Source organism: Tubulanus polymorphus, chromosome 12, assembly GCF_964204645.1.
Source record: "Tubulanus polymorphus chromosome 12, tnTubPoly1.2, whole genome shotgun sequence".
NCBI lineage: Eukaryota > Metazoa > Nemertea > Palaeonemertea > Tubulaniformes > Tubulanidae > Tubulanus > Tubulanus polymorphus.
In genome coordinates, this window is record NC_134036.1 from 1,594,426 (window position 1) to 1,613,895 (window position 19,470).

Sequence of the window (19,470 nt, forward strand, 5' to 3'; positions counted from 1 at the left end):
GAACGCTGATTTATAATCCCGACAAAAAGCTCTTTTATCCTCAATAGATATCCACACACACGCACAAAATCCACTTAAAAATTCACATTTTTCGAGCTGTCGATAGATATTTCCAGTTAATCCAAATGAAAAATACACGATGCGCAATCTCTGTTTAAAGTTACAGCCACCTCTAGACCCGAACAGGTTCATAGTTTGAGGTGCAGTTAAAATAAAACTTCGCCTAAATCCAAAGGTAACCAACTTACATCACTATTATGGTCTTAACATACAAAGTGGTCAAATGTATATACATATATATATTTCAATATTGAATGTGATGACCTAAAAATGAAGCCTTGCTTCGAATGCGACAACAATAGCCGCTTTGGTGTCGTGAGAACGTATTCAAATGTTTGAAAATAATATCCGTTAAACCGTCGCAGTGACCTCGACGCGCCAACAGTTCTATAGGTGAGATTTTGTATCGTGATTACGTTTTGTAAAAGGATTAGGGATTTAATATCGATGCTTTGACGATGATCGAACCAACAAACCAACTTCTCGCAGTGGATTTAGCCAACTTGCATTATTTGGACAAGATCCCGTTTTGAAATTCTTGTACGTTTTGGTTGCCGTTCTCTGTTCAAATTTTCAGGATGCAAATAATAATAACATCCGGCAAATATGCTAATTTGCAGGTGACGTCACCATCTATACGAATGACAAATTTGTGCGCGGAGTTGCAAATATGCAAATACGCTGGTGACGTCACAGGAATTTGAACCGGAATAAGCAGAAAAAAGACAATAAATAAGATTAAAAATTTAACTATATTGGACGGAATGATTCATATATTTTTCAGACAATTCTAAAACAATGTTTTTAATGAATAGATTGAATTGTTCTCAACTTCGATTAAACTAATTAAAGCATCTTTACACAAGATATTATAAACAAATAATATATACAAAAATTAATTATCAGAATTTTAGACAATAATTAGAATCTTAACTGCAACAGTTGTAAGGACAACAAGTTCAACTGGACAAAGATACTTTTAACAATAATTTTACAATAGTAACAATAATTTCTAATTCATTTTTTGCAACGAATTTCAAATTTTTAATCACAATTTCACGCGGTCAATTCTGTTTTAAGGATGAAAACAATGAACTTCTTACACAATTTTACAAAATCAAAGGAATCACTCGAATCATGATCATCACATTTAACTAATGTATTTGAAAATGAGAAAAAAATCATTTATGAAAATATTTTTTTTTTTTAAGAACATCAGGTATTCATGGGCTTCACAAAAAAAGTGAGAATTAGAATTAGAATTAGAGCCCTAACCTAAAATTGAAAAAAAGGAAAGTAGACATTGAATTCCTAATTTCACGCCACAATGACGTTCTTAATTTACTCGATCAAGTCGGATGTTTTGGGATCTATTTTCTGCTGGACTCACTGAGTTGACTTGCCGAGTCCCCGTCCGTGTTTTTATAAAACGGATCTTTCGTTTCCATCAAGGTCGTCAGTTTTTGCATCGTGACGTCATCCGCCGAACAGCGATTTTTCTACAGAAGACAAATAAACGAATAAAATTTCTAAAAACGCTCAAAAAAATGACTACAACATATTTATCTAGAAAGAACGATTACCACACTCAAACGTGGTGAACGGATAAACTGACGATGATCTGACGATGATCCCTAGGGTGAGATCGAAACGTCGTGTTTATTAAATATTTTAGATTGTTCGAATAAATAAATTCTTGATTTTAAATTCTTTTAATCTGTAGATGTAGTGGGTTTCTATCTTATCAATTCGCAAGATTTGCTGTTAGATATTGTTGACAATACTTGCAGTTTCTAAAAAGTAGTCGTTAACTTATTCCGTGCGAACTTTAGACTCTTGACGACAAGGTGTGACTACTGCGACTTAGAATCAGAGGAAAAATAGACGACACATAATATGAGTCTAGAAGAGTGTATCATAAATGATTGAATGGAAGAATGAAAAAACTACTTTGCAAGACTTTCACACCTGAGGGACCGGTTGAATAGTCATGACTTAGACTTAAGACCTGTCTAAGACCAACTTAGTCCTATAGCTAATCTAACAACTTAAGACCAGTCTTAAGATTTAAGACCACTATTGGACTTAAGTCACGACTGTGCGACTGGGCCCTGACGATGATATCTAGGGTGAGATCGAAACGTCGTGTATTTTATATATTTTAGATTGTTCGAATAAATAAATTCTTGGTTTTAAAATTCTTTTAATCTGTAGATAGTGGGTTTTTTATCTTTTTAATCTAGAAACTTGATAGAAACCAAATGATATCTAAATGTGGTGCTCAAGTTGGTCGTTAGAGGTCGCTTTTTTCTTTTTGATTTGAAGAACTTGCTTACATGAAGACACAATCTCATTAGACCAGTACCAGCTGTTTGAATAACCAGTAACAGCGTCGTCTGATACTGAATCGCTAGTAGTAAAGCTTTCACTCCGTGTTCACCGATTTTATTACCTAAAAAATAACGAGATAAAAACGATGATAAGTTTAATTTCGGAAATATGCGTAACAAACGGGAATATTCAAATTCAGATATCTTCTAAGAGATATCAATCATTTTCGTGTTTGAATTTGATAATCTCAAAACTGATTGTTTCAATCAAAATTGTGCAATAAATGAATAAGTAATTTTAAAATCCAAATATTTTTGTCGAACAGTATCAACTACAAGGCCAGTTGGCTTGCATAGTCCTGGCTTCGAGTTAAGGCCAGTTTAAGACGATCTTGGTTCTGTAGCCAATTTTACAACTTAAAACCAACAATAAGAATTAAGACCACTCATGAATCTTAAGGAAGTCGCGATCAGCACAACTCAGCCATGGAGTAGTTTCGATTATTGAACACAGATGGCAGCACTTGACACGTACGAGCTAAATTCAAGTTGATCAATGTTCTATTTCCAGCGATCCACAGTCGACCGTTTATATTCTCCACAGGCTCCAGTAACGGACTGACAGACTCCGAAATATCTAGTGTCTGTAAGATTTAAAAAAAACAATTACAAATCTACTTTTTATTCCAACTCGATTCACTCTTAAAGATATCCACTGCGGGAATCTCAATCTGGAGCTAACCTCAACTTCTGCCAAAATCGTTCCCGTTTTACCCTTGTCTTTTCCTGCCTTTTTTTCTTTCGCTTTCGACGCCTTCGGGTCCAAGGTGATAGAAGCTATTGCAACGAAAAGAAGGCAATTGGTGACGGTGAGAAAATCATCCGCATCGGCAGAACGGATCAAGTCAAATTGCTTATATGAATTAGATATATCCGAACAGTTAAACTTTGTTTTATGTCATTATTTGGTAGCCATCGTCACAACGAAAACGACTTATGTGTTTACTTTTCAAATATCTTTATTGATTGACTTCTTACCTCCTGATGTTCGTCCACCGCTCGAAGAAGCTCCTGAAATTGCGAAAAGGGAAATTTTCAATCAGAAATTATCGAAAAATGGAAAATTCTTAATCTTTATTTTTTTTAAGGGTTGAATTTTTCAAAACAAAAAAACAACTGTCGTAAAACAAGCGAAAAATCGCCAGCTTGAATTTTGACAATAGTTTAACAGAGAATAAAATCGAAGAAATCGTCATAAATTTGAAACAAGTAAACCTTGAAAAAATTGATTTTGTTGAGTCCAGTAAAAAATGAATCTCAACAAAAAACGAGTAAGTTAAGACCCAGTCCCATATTCATGAAATAAACTAGTCCTATAAAGATGTTTACAAAGTCTGTTTCAAGTATTTAGGTTTAGTTCAAGAATATAGGTCTACGTCAACGACTACGTGCTAACGAGTCATAAAATCTTATCCGAAACAAATTTCATTTTTTGAGATAAATAGTTTGAGAAACTCATATATGGAACTGGGTCCCGATGAGAAGAACATTAAAGACATATAAAACACAGGACGAACATTCGACTCACAGACGAACAACGTATAATTTATTTTAAGGGGACATATTCTATTTGAAAATTATCTCGGAAATTTGAGGAGAAAAAATAATTATCTGACTTGCTGTTAATTAGTTTTAAAGGTGAAAACTATTAGATGGAAATATATTCACGTTTTCAAGTAGAAAATCGAATGCTGATGATTAAGAAGAATGTAAAAAAAAAACTATTGGAAAATCATTACTGGGACTCGAACCCGAAACTAGAGCGAACCGAGCAAGCGAACTAACCACTAAACAGTTCACTGGCCTAGTGGTTTAAATAGCTTGTCGTATTTGCATAATATCACGACGGTCAACAATAGAAAACTAGAAGCGGATCATATGGGATTCGAACCCACCCAACTGGTATATGCAAATGATATGAAAATCACCGGGATCCGACACTGGAGGGCAGCACCACACGGTAGATACGTACCGAATCGAGTTAACGTAGACACAAGAACGGCTACACAGAACAAGACACAAATATTTAGTCGATCATTTCATTTCTAGATTATTGACGAATTAGTTAAAATATTTCCCAACTTAAAGAAATCTTTTTATCGCGTTAAATACCTTTTAATCAAACATTAATTTTAACCAAACATTTTTGTCAATAAAAGTAAATATTTTCCCAAAAAGTATTATTTACAGAAAATCTTAAAAATAGAAATAATATGAAAATTCATGGAATGTGAGCGATGATAAAAATATGAGTTTTTTGCCTTTACTCGCAGAATTTATTGAAATAGTATCTAGTACTAACGAAGAGAAATTTCCGAAATCTAATCTGACAAAAATCATGCGTGAGAAAATGTGATAGAGATGAGAGAGAATCTGAAAACTCTCACTACGCAGTGAGCACGAAAAGAATGGATCGAAAGACGAGGATGGATCAAGATAGAAAAGGTGGTGAGGTGCTATGTAGTGATGAAGTGGGCCATGCTGCTCAATCAGGAGATGATGGTGCTAGGAGAGAGAATTAAACTTTGGGAAGAGATGGACTGAGAAAAAATTGAAGGATGAAAAGACGATACATAACAAGAGATGAAGAGATGAAAGATGATAAAATAGAATAGAAACAACTGCTGAAGAGAGGAAAGGATGGACAGAAGGGATAGGGAGACAGAATTGAAAGAACTGGGCCCAGTTTCACAAAAAGATTTATCTCTTAAATCGATCTAATTTCTTCATTAATTCAGTTTATCTTAAGTAGATTTAGGCCTTTTTTGTGAAACTGGGCCCTGTCGAAGAGAGAAAAGGGCAGAAAGAAGGGACAGGGAGACAAGATAGAGAGAAAATGCCATAACAAAAGTATACATCGAATGCTCAGAGACTTGCTTCATTCTAAAACCAGAGGCGAAGATGAGGAGAGGATACTAGACCTCAAAGATTAGAAGAGAGACTAATCTTCAGTGTGTCTACGGTTGGAGTCGGATTTAACTCCAATGGTCTACGGTATATGCTAACTGTGTATTTAGGGTAAAAGATCCTTTTACTAAAACAACGACACATTTAATAGTGTGTTTACCTGTAGAGCTGGTTGACAATCGTCGTACTATTAAAATACATCACACACAGCGTACAGAGAGAGAGAGAGAGAGAGAGAGAGTAACATAAATAACAGCAACACGGTATCAACTCTACAAACTGAAACCACTGCGTCCAGTTTCACGGAAAAAGTTTGATAAATTAAATATAAAATAAATAGCTACCTTGTTTCTCATCATTTTTGCCGAGTTTAAAACTTGAAATTTTGAAATTAATCTTCAAAATGAAGGCAACATAAGGCTAAACAAATTGGACACCTTGTTTCTCTAATTGCTCAGCCGCCTACCTATCCTGTATATCACTTTAAAGAAAATTATGATCAGGCTAACAATAACAGACCTGGCAGTTATAGAAATAAACTGATTACAAATTTAATTGCAATGAACCGGTCGATTCGGAGAAACAAGGTATCATGTTTTTTGAGCCACTGTTGGTTTCGTTATATTTTCAATGTGAACTTACAAAATTCAATCTTAACCGCTTTAAGCTTATAAACTTTCGCATGAAACCGACCACAGAGAATACTTAGAGAAAAATCACTGAAATTGTCGAATTGTTAGTCAACATCTCTTCAGAATCGTTTTGGTGCCTACAAGTTTTCAGATTTTGCAGAAAATCTTTCCAAAGAAATCTGACATATTTTTACTTCGATTTTTTGAAAGGATATCTTTTTTGTAATATTTCTAAGAATGAGTCTACAACAAGGACAAAACACGAGATTTTACGAAGATTTTATCGCCAGAAAGCAGAGAGTTTGGACGAGTTACAATTTTCACAGATAGAAAAGTCGAGAGTTTTAAAGACTGTTTTTTTTTCTATGTATCATAAAAACCTTTCAGAATTCCTCGGTCTGAGCGCAGAACACAAAACATGCAGTTTTTGTAGCCTTGATTTGATTTTGCGAAAAGTCGATTTCAAAAACACACACAAGACTGATGGTTAGCAAAAATTAGCAAACATTTCAATTTTATCATTCATGGTTGTAGTAAGTTCTTAAGTTTGTGGCCTGAATTTCATAAATTTTTAGAACATTTTTCCTCACCTTTTTTCGAAGAATTTTTATCATCTTTTTTTCCTTTTGTTTTGTTCTCTTTGTCGTCCTTTTTATCATCCTTTAAAAAAAAAAATCGAAATCAATTTCAAACTATCTCGAACAAAATCTATAATAGCATTTCATAAGTATCTGATATGGAATTTTGATTAAATGTGAGATAGCATTACAATAATGTTCGTGATAGCAGTTCAATAACATTTGTGATAGCATTTGGATAACATCTGGACAAAAATCTGAAATAGCGTTTTGATAAAATCTGAGATAGCATTCGGGCCAAAATCTGAGATATCATTTCAGATATTCATTTGAGATAGCATTTTGACAAAATATGAGATAGCATTTTGATAAAATCTATGATAGTATTTCAATAAAATCTGAGATAGCGTTTCAATAACATCTGGGCCAAAATCTTAGATACCATTTCAATAAAATTTGAGATAGGCCAAAAATTTTGATATTTCGATATAATCTGAGATAGCATTTAGAGCTTAAAGTCTCTACCTTTTTCTTTGATGACGATTTATCTCGTTTTTTATCCTGTATTCCACTGCGAACACTTCCGGGCCGATCTTTACTGTCCGATCTACGGGTTAACGGAGGCTACAAATAACAATACGCACATTTAACACGTACACCTCCTGTCAACATGTCAGCCTCCATAAATACCAACTATGACGTCATGTGATATAAACTAGGAAAGATGGTGGCTTTGATATCTTCCACTATGACATCGGAAATATCTCTACCATCATATATCTCCCAATAATATCATCAAAGTGATATCGCGATACAGATGTACCATAATTGGATGATATCATAGTCGGATTTATAAAGGTATCCATCTTTGCTTGAAGTACTAGTATCTATACCACCACATGAATTCGATGATGTCATAGGGAGATTCATATAAGAAGCCATTTCTTTACTGTCCGATCTACCGGTTAACGGGGGCTACAAATAACAACAGGTGCATTTAACACGTCCCGTCAATATGTCAGCCTCCATAAATCCCAATTATGACATCACCGAACTACATAAAGCAATCACAGTTCAATTTGATGGTGTCAGAGATGGATTTATGGAGGCGCTTCTAGCAAAAATGTCAGCTTTTTTGATACGTTGAATTTTCTAGAAAAGATGGCTGCCTGATGTTCACGTTTATCTTGATTGACGTTGCTTGGATCTTGGTTTTCGATTTTGGATTATTTCATCATTGAAGTGATAAAGATACTTCTAGAAAAAGTCGAACGAAACTCACGGATTTCTGAAGCGTGTCGGACATCTGTTGAATATCGGGTGAACCTTTCTCCGAGACGAGTTTCCGCCTCTCGACGACCTCGTCGTGAGTCAGCGGAAACCTCGATAGAACCTCCGCCAGTTTCTGAGCTCCTAAATCTCCGATATCGTTATTAGCCAGCGATAAACACAGCAATGTACGATTTATACGCAATCCCTGAAATATAACAGGATAGAACAGCGATTAAACAAACGTGGACCCCTTCAGACAACCGGAACTCACCCACGCTGTACAGACAACTCGGGTCCGGTTCCACAGTTGTGAGTCAAAGCTAACTCAGAGTTTAGATCAGTTCATTTTCGATGTGTTAACGCTCAATTCAAATTTAAATGTCAGAAATGTGGAACTGGATCCTGGAACCTACACATGCCTATTGTAGTGTGGACCCTTTAGACAATATGCAACCTAAAACACTGGACCTTTTATAAACAATTTGTAACCTGGAACCATCGACCCCTTACGGACAATCTAGGCTACAACCGACTAATGTAGTTGTCTATTGTCTGATAGTTGCAATTAGAAATGTCTCGGGTGAAGCAGTGAACACATGTGAAGTGTGGACGATCAGTTTTTGAAAGTGTGCTGATAAAATGTCTAATATCTCGTGTTTGTAGTTCATTTTCAATTAGAAATGTCTCAGATGAAGCACTGAACACATGTGAAGTGTGGACGAGCAGTTTTTGAAAGCGAGCTGATGAAATGTCTAATGTCTGGTGTTTGTAGTTTATTTTCAAATAGAAATTGTATGAATATCTCCTAGGATATTACCACAATGAAACTTACGTTCGCTAAATGAACAGCTCCGTCGTTTGAGATCTGATTGTTATTGAGATTCAAGGTAATGAGTTTTGTATTGCATCTTGTCACTTCGCCCAACTGTTTACCGAGCTGCTCAGCTCCTTTATTTGTTATTCTATTGTGTCTCAACGACAGATTCTGTAGCCTGCAAAAACAAATGGCATATATATAAAAATTGTGAGTTAACCGTTCTGGTAGATCAAGGGGCCGGTTGCATAGTCATGGCTTACACTTAAGACCAGTCTAAGACCAACTTGGTTCTATAGCCAATCGAACAACTCAAGATCAGTCTAAGACCAACTTAGTTCTAGAGCCAATCGAACAACTTAAAATCAGTCTAAGGCCAACTTAGTTCTAGAGCCAATCTAACAACTTAATACCAGTCTAAGACCAAATTAGTTCTAGAGCCAATCTAACAACTCAAGATCAGTCTAAGACCAAATTAGTTCTAGCGCAAATCGAACAACTTAAGATCAGTCTAAGACCAACTTAGTTCTAGAGCCAATCTAACAACTTAATACCAGTCTAAGACCAACTTAGTTCTAGAGCCAATCTAACAACTTAAGATCAGTCTTAATATTTAAGAGCGCTTTTGGACTTCAGTCACAACTGTGCAACCGGCCCCAGGGGCATAAGACACTAGAGACACGCAAATGATACACTGGGGCGGATTCTTTTTATTTTTTATATCTTATTCTACGTCATCACTGCGCTCCATGATTACGGCTGCATTAACTCAAAATTTGTCTCTCCCATTTTGCCACTTTCTCTTGTGATTGCAGGTAAAATCCATTGAAAATGACTTGGTTGACAATAAAGCGTTACTTACGGACTTTCAGCAGCGATCAGTTGCCAGTAATTCTCCTCTTCTATGGGATTACCTTCCAAAACTAGAGACCTACGTAAAAAATATTGAGAGATATTTCTATTTAACCAATAAAACTCTCTTTTCTCTTTCAACTCCGGATGGAAAATTCTCGTTCATAAATTTTCCTCAAGTCAGTTTTTCTACGCATCGGTTATTGATAAATTTGAAAAAATCTAAACAGCACAAAATCTATTTTCATGTTTTCTCGTAAAATCAACTGCGGTATGTGGCAGGAATTATCTATGCTGACCTGATATTAACACATTGTGGCAGGAATTATCTAAACTGACTTGATGTTAACACAATGTGGCAGGAATTAATTTACTGACCTGATATTAACACAATGTGGCAGGAATTAATTTACTGACCTGATATTAACACAATGTGGCAGGAATTATCTATACTGACCTGATATTAACACAATGTGGCAGGAATTATCTATACTGACCTGATATTAACACAATGTGGCAGGAATGATGCTATAGTTTTCACTGACTCTGCTGTTAAACCCGTACTCCAAAAACTGTAGAGAAACAAAAAAAGAACAATGTTTAAAATGTGAATTGTCATCTGGTCCTGAGGAAGGATGGATGGATCTGTTAGAGAAGAGTCTGATGATGTCATCGGGTTCGAAACCCTTGCTGAAATCATTGCCTTGCCTTAAACTGGTCTAGGTTTCTAGGCAGTTTCAAATCCCAGCTGATGGAGGATGTGTCTTTGCTAAAGGCAGGGGTTTTATGATGCCATCTGGTTGGAATACCCTGCTGAGATGGAGAATGTGTCATTACTAAGGAATCCCCTGCAGATGGAGGATGTGTCTTTACTAGGGAATCCCTGCAGATGGGGAATGTGTCAATACTAGGGAATCCCCTGCTGATGGAGAATGTGTCATTACTAAGGAATCCCTGCAGATGGGGAATGTGTCATTACTAAGGAATCCCCTGCAGATGGGGAATGTGTCATTACTAGGGAATCCCCTGCTGATGGGGAATGTGTCATTACTAAGGAATCCCCTGCAGATGGGGAATGTGTCATTACTAGGGAATCCCCTGCAGATGGAGAATGTGTCATTACTAGGGAATCCCTGCCGATGGAAGATGAATCCCCTGCTGATGGAGGAGAGGGGAATCTTGATGTATAAACATAACTTACTGCAACGTGTGCAATCGTTCCATTGTGACGAAACACTGACTAAAAACATCCAACATCGAATCGTCGATTTTCCAACCGCGAATGAAAACCTCGGTGACCGTGTCCGGTTTATCGGGATGATCCATCTCGACTTGGACGCACGGTTTAAAATACTCAAACTTATCTTTCATCACGTACGTTCTCGGCGGAGGTTCAGGAGGTTCTACAAAATACAAACAAACCGAAACTAACGATAAGCGATAATCTTATCAAATTCTTATCAAAACAGACATTACGGAAATGAAAGTGATAATTTTTTCAGAAATCCTTGAACCCTTAACGGAAGATGTCACAAGAAGTGACCAGTTTCATACTACAGCTGTGGGGAGTTTGTAGGACTGTAAATACAGTGAAACCTCGTTACGAAGCCAGGCTTTCGAACGTCCAAAAATACAGAAAATTTAAGCTTAATTTTGGTGTAATATTCAATTTTTCACATGAGCTCAACAAAGCAATTATCAGCATTGCCAGAAATCCTTGAACCCTAAACCGAACACGTCTCATATTAGGTGTGGCCTAAAAGACTTCTGTTTATTTTCAGATGAATAGAAGTCTTTTGAATAAATTCCAGTAATTTCTAGTCTCATGTTTTATGTTTACGCGAAAAGTGCATTTTGCTAGCTTCTTATCGCCCCTAAAAGGTGGCGCCACTAACAAAAATAACAGTTTTACCTCCGTTTTCGTCGAGTTCTGGTTCCGGTTCCGGCTCGGGTTGTTTATTTTTATCGTCTCCACCGCGACCTTTCTTCGACGACTCTTTCGCGTCCATTGTTGGTATCATCGACGGCGACGGAGGTCGACGCGGACGAGTTACGACCGGAGGGATTACGATTAAGCCGCGTCGTCGTGATAACTCGGTGAAATCGGTCGTGAAATTCCCGTTACAAACGTGAGGCTCTACAAAACAGAACTCAAGCAAATAATTGTGATTTTCTCTAATGGCTCTACAAAATGCAGTAATGAAAAGGTTTTTTAAGCTAAAAGCTTTGACTGCTTGATGTACAGTGCTGCCCCCCTATTGTCACTACGAATATGCCCATAGGTTGACAACGGAGCTGCAGACTTTACTCTAATTGACCAATCAGCATTGAGAATGAAGCTGAGTTTATATTCACATTACCAGCCAATCAGAAACGTTTGTTGTTTCCATTTGAAAACAGACGCGAAAAATAGCGATTATTTCAGTAAAAGTGACGTTGAAGATTTCAATGAGTTTTAGGGTAATTAGAAGCTAATTAAGATACAAACCTGGAGTCCTGTTCTCTTCATCATCTGGTAGAGAACTCGCCGCAGTATGTTTCAAAGCCCGCTCCACTTTTCTGCCCATCCTGACTTTCTTCACGAAACTACAAGAAAAACAAAGGAAAATGTTTCGGTTGCAGTGAATAACAGAATAACAGCCTTTTAAGACTTTTTGTTGATTGGAGAGGCATCATACCGCTTGGTTTTAATTATTGGGATAGAGTCCACAAGATTTTGTCAAGGACTGGATTTAGCCAGTAACCTGTCTGTGGTTTAGTTTCACAATCGGATATTTTCGCAAACCATATCTGATTATAAAAGCTTTCCACCAAAATATTAGGTAACTTACTAGACTGGACTGGATTGGACTGACCGGACTGACGACAAGTGTAGTAGTCGTACTTCACCAGGACCAGACAGCCAGATTTGCCTTCACTCACAGTTTTAAATGGACAAATGATGAACCTCGGGGTTAGGGTATCGCTAAAAAATCCAATTCACTTTCAAATGTGACAAAACCCTGAGGCCCTGACGAAACCTCAAGACACCAGACAGAAATGAAAATTGTGAGAAAAAATGTAAACAAACAAAAGTTGTAAAATTTCAAAAACTCGAAATCTTTTTTCAGTTCTAATACTTTCCCCAAATTGGATGAGTTTTTTTAGTTCTAAAATAAAAGGACCAACTTACGGGAGCCGATATGTGAGATGAGTCGCCTTAAATTACTCGAAAAACCGGTTTAAAACGTAAAATTTCCGATAAATTTTCAACTTTACTAGAACGACCGAGGAACACCTCCGGGAGTGTTCATGCGACGAAATATAGTGCTCAATATTTTAAAGAATTCTGATAATTTTCAACATCTAATTAATCAAAATTTACATCAAATTGATCGCATATTATCAAATCAAAATGTCTGGCTATTTTTCATTGGAGTAAAATTTTGATTTCTCATTTTTTTGTAATAATGAATTGATACGCGATGTAGTTCGCCTTGTATCCAATGTAAACATTGACTAGTTTACAATCCGTGCCGGAATAATACCAACAGTCTCTCTCGATCAGGTTCGAATCCCACATTTCGGAGTCAGTACCGACACTGGTATCGCTGTAGTGGTTAACCTAACCCCAAAGAACACCCTAACCAAAGCTTTTCTATGGTGACAACCTTTATCACTTGTAACATTCCTTGTAAATCCTAAGATTCTAGAACCACACAACCGCACAGCTTTGGCTTTTTGCCCCCGCGGGCCTTCCTAAAAACCAACCTCCGGTAACCCCCTAAGAACCGCCAGGCCTGCCCTAAATCTTGGAGCAGGTATAACCCGGTATTCCTAAAATGAAGTGACTCAACAAAAGTTTTTGACTCCAGTATAATGTATCCTAGGTAGGGTGGGGTCAACAACTTCTTGTGTCAGGTCCCTTGGATTGCTCCAAGCCTATAAATCATTTAACTCTGGCTGCTGATATCGTATTCTGGGAACGTGCTTCTTATTGGACTCGGGGTCGGTTCGAACCCGGACCAAGTCGTCTCCCGTAATGAGCATAATCTAATATAGGTTTCTAATGTTCAAACATTGAAAAGACTCGAATAACAAACGAGTGGTCTTTAGTAGTACAATTATCAGATTATCAATGAATTTTGGACAATGTACGTCTTAAGAACTCGGACTTTCAGGCGTACACACACTATTGGTGAAAAGGAACCCAATTAACGTCGAGGGGGGTCGAACAATAGGTTATTGAAGACATGAATATTGATAGAATGTTATTTATAATAATTAGATCGGGATTTGACAGTTTCGAGAAATTGGGAAAGAACTTTTCCACACTGGAATAATTTTGCAATACAAAAACGTTGAATAAAATTGGATCACGAAATCAAATGTTAAATTTCAGTAAATTCTGATTTAGTCAGATGTTCCAATCGTTTTTAAAGATTTTCGAAGAATATTCCCTAAAAACGGCCAAACCAGATATTGATTTTAAGAATATTGAAAATGTTTAATTTGAGCCCGTCCCTCGAAACTTGCTTAATTTCGGAACCAACCTTTCTAAGTCACCCGGCTCGTTGTTGTGCGGTAGCGCGCTAGTACGACTCAACGCCGCGGCCGATCTGTGCATATTACTTCAGTTCGTTACCGAAAAAAAAAACTTAGCACAAAATAAAAATAAGACAAGTTTAAAGTTATAAATCCGTGTGTTTGATAAATTCCTTTGAGCTACGGGTCACGAAAAAAGTACCGCTGATCGCTGCCGATTTTGAAAATACGGGAACTACTTAAACATCTGAAGATAATCCCAAATACACCACCGTAACTGAATTAACCTTGCCTCGACAAATCAGGGCCGATAAAGGAACTATACTCCTAGTCGGAAAGAAATACGTTAGGACGACGTCAGAAAAAGGATTCTGTTTAAGTCTCCACGAGTTTGGTCAAACGTCCTCGAATAGGACACGTCCGAATTAGTCCCAGTTTGAAGCGAAGTACGAATTGAGGTTCGGTGAAATAAGCTAACGCCACAGAAATGACTTTGTTTTTGTCACCAGTCGCCGAGTTGGACGCGTCCAAACTATTTAGGCATTCGGGGTTTACCGCTCTGAAGCCTTCTGAATATCAAGCCGTTTTCAATACTTGTCATAATATGATAATGATATTGTGGATTTTAATAGAATTAATTCGCGCACCTGGTAATTAGTCATAGACAGCAGACGATATCGAACTGTCTAAAAATGGCAGCCGACAATAGAACCGTTACTGTCTATACTGCTGTCTATAAACACTTCACTGAACAAGATTTTACGATTACAATCTCTCAGTTAACTTACTCAAGCTTGAATTAGAAACTAAACGTATTTACCTTAAAATAAATAAGAACACAGGTCGGGGGGGGGGTGCTTGGACACCCCCTACTCCATAAAATATCAATTTGTCCCGAAAGTTTAATGGAAAATTTAAAATATCAACCGATACTTGAAAAGTTTCTATCCATATTTATCAAATCCTCTATATTCCCAAAATGGCGCAATGTCTTCCGATATACGTCCTATTTTACAATATTTTGTACTAATTCCTACCACTTTGTTTTGTAATTTAATTCGTAAATAAAGCATTACATCATGACCCATTTGATTATATGATATACTCTATTTCAGACCCCAGATCCGCCCTTGCAGGAGATAATCTATGAACTGTCCGGAATTTACCTGGCAAAATGACGCCTTGAACAGTTGGCTAACACGGTGGGCTCGTGCTGTGTCTTTGTAACAGACATAATTTTCCGTCGCTCTTTGATATCGGGGACTAATCCGAAATATTCACACACCGAACTGATTTATAGATCCTGTTTAGCAATGTTATTCAAAGTATAGATCTCGTGGTACACACACTAAGTAGAAAAGATGGTCGCCTCCTATTTCTCCCTATGACATCATCATCAAATTGAGGAAACTTATTCATACATGGCTGCTTCCATAAATCCTCCTATGACATCATCAAATTTACTGACTTATGTAGTAATCCTTTCTAGCAAAGTCGATTAATGAAATACATCCGGAGAAGATGATGGCCACTGCTGTTTCTCCCTATGACGTCATCAAATTGATGCTGTCATAGTGACACATCGAGAAAAGATGGCCGCCTTCGTAAATCAACCTATGACATCGTCGAATCGATGTGGCTACACTTTGGAAATCACGACCTCACTGATTAAATCCTCTCTTAAAGTGTCTATATCGCCGTACAGGAATTCGAATGACGTCAATGGGGGATTTTTAATGGACGAGACGCACGATATTACAATATCGAATCGCGTGTTTCGCGATTATAATCCCGTTAAACATATCGCTGTCGATAATAATCAGAGTATTTCATCATCACCACTATCAGCAGCAGACGAGACCACTGAATTAATTAATATCTCACGATTAGAGAAAATATTAAAAAAAACAGAACCGTCACCAGAAAGTCGGATAATCGTTTTTAATCCGTGTTGTCACGTGATGTGTGTGCGTGCGTGCGCATCTGGTTTTACGTAACCTGGTTGATGGTTGCATGTATATTATTTCTGTAGTCAGTACCGTGAATATCCATCATCTTCATCTCTGACACACTGACACTGTCAGCTAGACTGTACTATAGCCCTCTCTGATGATAGCGTGGATTACAAAAAAACTTCGTCTTCCTCGTATGAAAATACCTATGCGTAGTATACAGTGATGGAACCTCGTTTTAACGACCTCGCCCGATCGCAATCGGTTATAACGCAAACCTAGAATTCCCTTCCATTCCAAATATGAAAATTGTAACTTTATGCTGGATATAACAGTGAACTATCGGTTATGATGGACAGATTTTCTGGTCTCCTGAAGTTCGTTGTAACGAGGTTCCGCTGTATATAGAACTATCGGTTGTAACGAATAGATTTTCTGGTCTCCTGAAGTTCGTTGTAACGAGGTTCCGCTGTATATAGAACTATCGGTTGTAACGAATAGATTTTCTGGTCTCCTGAAGTTCGTTGTAACGAGGTTCCGCTGTGTATAGAACTATCGGGTTTCCTGATCTTCTGTTTCACTGGTGCCCAGCACTCGATACTGCCTGAAATCCTAGCTATCACTGTTTCGCTGGGACCCAGAACTGGATACTGACTGTAATCCTAGCTATCACTGTTTCGCTGGTGCCCAGTCGGACGCGCATCGCCGGCAACTGCGATTTAGTATCGGCAAATAGATCGACTGCGACCCAGTCGATAACTAATCGAATCCGTTTGTGAAAGAAACCTTTTGATTCAACATCTCCCTCTTTCATTCTATCATTTGATTCCTTTGATTCCTTGTACCTCTCAGAGCCGCGCGCTGTCGATTACTATTGAAAACAACTTATTGAATGGATACATAAAACGGGAGTTTGATGGAGAGAGAGAGAGGTATTGAATAATTCTGACCGAGTTAATTAAATCTATCAACCAAACGTCAATCAAGCGCAACAAAATTACAAACCGCTCTCAGGAAAAAAAGGCGAAGACCACAAAGCGGTAGTGACGTCATCTGTAAACCTAGACAGCAGCAGCAGCAGCAGCAGCAGCAGCAGCAGCAGCAGCAGCAGCAGCAGCAGCAGCAGCAGCAGCAGCAGCAGCAGCAGCAGCAGCAGCAGCAGCAGCAGCAGCAGCAGCAGCAGCAGCAGCAGCAGCAGCAGCAGCAGCAGCAGCAGCAGCAGCAGCAGCAGCAGCAGCAGCAGCAGCAGCAGCAGCAGCAGCAGCAGCAGCAGCAGCAGCAGCAGCAGCAGCAGCAACAGCAGCAGCAGCAGCAGCAGCAGCACATACTCTCCTCAGTGGTGGGCGGCACAGGGCTTCGAGGGTTAAAACAAATATCAGCTTCCCACGACGATATCATTGATATTAAGTGACGTTATTAATTGATTATTCATGGGCTATAAAATTAGAAGGTCGTACGACGACAAACAAACATGGCTCCAAGTTTCCGTTGCTAGTGGTAAACAACACTGGTTAAAGGCAGTTTAGCGTCAATATTAATAGACATTTAATATTTTGAGAATCCCCCACAATAATAAAACTGGTCCGAAATGTTTTCTTGAGCTTGTAGTTTATACGAAGTTTCGACTATATTCTGATATTCATCTTCAGGAATACCCAATTCCTCAACTTAATTGTGTTACCATACTACAATAAGTCGAGCGGAGGGAGTTCCCCCCCCCCCCCCAAAAAAAACTTTTGTGGCTGTTCTACTCGTTGCTTTCCCAACAAGTGAGGTGGGAGGGAGTTAAGCAAGGTTCTATACTCGCTCCCCTATTGTTGGTAGCTGGTCTAGTCACTAACTCCACTCCCACTGGTCACGCAGCTGGTCACTGAACCGAACATGACACCACCAGAAGAACTGACCTGGACAGCCTGGACACCTGGTCCGAGCTCAATTGCCCACAAGCGGCGCCGTGGCTTAGCGGTTAAAGCGCCTGTCTAGTAAACAGGAGATCCCCGGTTCAAATCCGGGCGGTGCCTTTTAACTTTCTAAAAACTTTTTCTTTTCAGACTTATTCTAAGACCAGTGTAAAAATGTATTAAAAATATATTTTCAAGAATCCGTGAAACAATCTTTCTTAAAAATTCTCCCAAAAAAATAAATTTTTTAGATAAATATTTTCAAAAACCCCCATTAAAACACGCATTCTTCCTATAGGTACATAGTATGGTCATAGTAACCGACGAAGGTAAGTAACAGGTCTGGGAGTAATGGACGGATGATAAGCTAGGGTGGGTAAGCTACTAACGGCGGATACTAATTGCGCAGACGTAATGCCGCGTATCGCGCAAACAGATGTCGCCTGACGATGCATAAAATAGGATTATTTTTCATCTAATCGATTTCGTATGGAAAATCAATTTGTATTTTATGCTAAGATGATGGTGTCTGTTTCTGGCTCGCGCGCAAGAGCCACATTTTACGAAGCTCTGTGTGAATAATATAGAATTTACATCTAAAATTCGATTCGATAATTGTTCTAATGTTGAATAAGATAAAATCCCACTATTTACAGATTAAAAGAATTTAAAAACCAGAATTTATTTATTAAATCTAAAATATATAAAAGACACGACGTTTCGATCTCACCCTAGAAATCATCGTCAGGTGTGAGATTTAGATTAAAATTACCCCTGTTTTTAATCTAAATTTCACACCTGACGATGATCTCTAGGGTGAGATCGAAACGTCGTGTCTTTTATATATTTTAGATTGAATAAATAAATTCTTGTTTTTAAATTCTTTTAATCTGTAAATAGTGGGATTTTATCTTATTATCCGTTCACCACGTTTGAGTGTGGTTATCGTTCTATTCAAATGTCAAATTCTAAATAATTTAGATTAGGCCTATGTATTTTAAGTCTAAAAAAGATCCCAATCATAACTGAATTTTCAGATAGTGCTGCTGCTGTTGGCGATGAAAAAAAAATAAACAAATCATTTTTCGAACAATCGCAAAAGCCAAGGGTTTATCTATGTAACATAATGATTCTATGCACAACCCGGTCACACACTCACTTGCCAGGAACAGATCTCTTCAATTATAATTTCAAAGAATAGAAAAAATAATTTAATAATCACAAAGATTGGGTGCCTACCACATCGTGTTCCTCATTGTTTTAAAAGACGCCATTTCGGGTCTCGGTGATCCAAAACGTATCCTCACCACGACGACACCAGAAAGTTCTGATTTTCAAAATTCTCGATGTCCTAAACCCGTTGGTCGACGACAATATCCTATTTTCTACACGCTTTTACGATATGATACACCAGCACGTTGAATATGTATAAATCGTTCCAATATGCTCCACTCGGCTGCTGTGCTATAATAGCGGAGATGTTTTTAATCTGAACGCACGTTATAATCCATTGTCTCTCCTTCTCTCTCAATCGCGTCTCATGGCGTATTCCATTAACGAGAAAATGGTTTATTATCGTCGTTTTTAC

At 37.8% G+C, this 19,470-nt stretch overlaps 1 protein-coding gene and 1 non-coding gene across 4 annotated transcripts; one reads left to right on the plus strand and one right to left on the minus strand.

The window, feature by feature from the left end:
- Positions 1-893: 893 nt before the first annotated feature.
- On the minus strand, positions 894-19,179 carry LOC141913897 (leucine-rich repeat-containing protein 71-like). Of its 3 annotated transcripts, XM_074805088.1 has the most exons (16): positions 12,678-12,757; positions 12,337-12,470; positions 11,994-12,091; positions 11,418-11,642; positions 10,707-10,908; positions 10,003-10,077; positions 9,516-9,584; positions 8,672-8,831; positions 7,850-8,044; positions 7,093-7,191; positions 6,580-6,649; positions 3,429-3,461; positions 3,133-3,227; positions 2,926-3,034; positions 2,397-2,512; positions 894-1,559 (listed from the first exon to the last, which is right to left on the minus strand). In XM_074805088.1, the coding sequence occupies exons 3-16, from the start codon at positions 12,070-12,072 to the stop codon at positions 1,431-1,433; spliced, it is 1,656 nt and encodes a 551-aa protein (XP_074661189.1). In that variant the 5' UTR covers positions 12,073-12,091; positions 12,337-12,470; positions 12,678-12,757; the 3' UTR covers positions 894-1,430. The 3 variants fall into 3 exon arrangements, with proteins under 3 accessions (XP_074661189.1, XP_074661187.1, XP_074661188.1); XM_074805086.1 differs by lacking the exons at positions 12,337-12,470; positions 12,678-12,757 and adding an exon at positions 19,122-19,179; XM_074805087.1 differs by lacking the exon at positions 12,337-12,470 and having other exon boundaries at positions 895-1,559; positions 12,678-12,783.
- Trnat-agu (transfer RNA threonine (anticodon AGU)) lies at positions 17,930-18,002 on the plus strand. The gene has a single exon. It is a non-coding gene; the product is annotated as a tRNA-Thr (tRNA).
- Positions 19,180-19,470: the final 291 nt, after the last annotated feature.

What these genes read in the sequence shown, in the direction of transcription:
- LOC141913897 (XM_074805086.1), bottom strand. Translation starts at nt 19,156, where the DNA reads ATGGCGTCTTTTAAAACAATGAGGAACACGATGTG. An exon ending in ACAATGAGGAACACGATGTG is followed by an intron (nt 12,092 to 19,121) that starts GTAGGCACCCAA and finishes TTTTTCTTGTAG; the next exon opens with TTTCGTGAAGAAAGTCAGGA. An exon ending in CGGTGGACGAACATCAGGAG is followed by an intron (nt 3,228 to 3,428) that starts GTAAGAAGTCAA and finishes TCGTTGCAATAG; the next exon opens with CTTCTATCACCTTGGACCCG.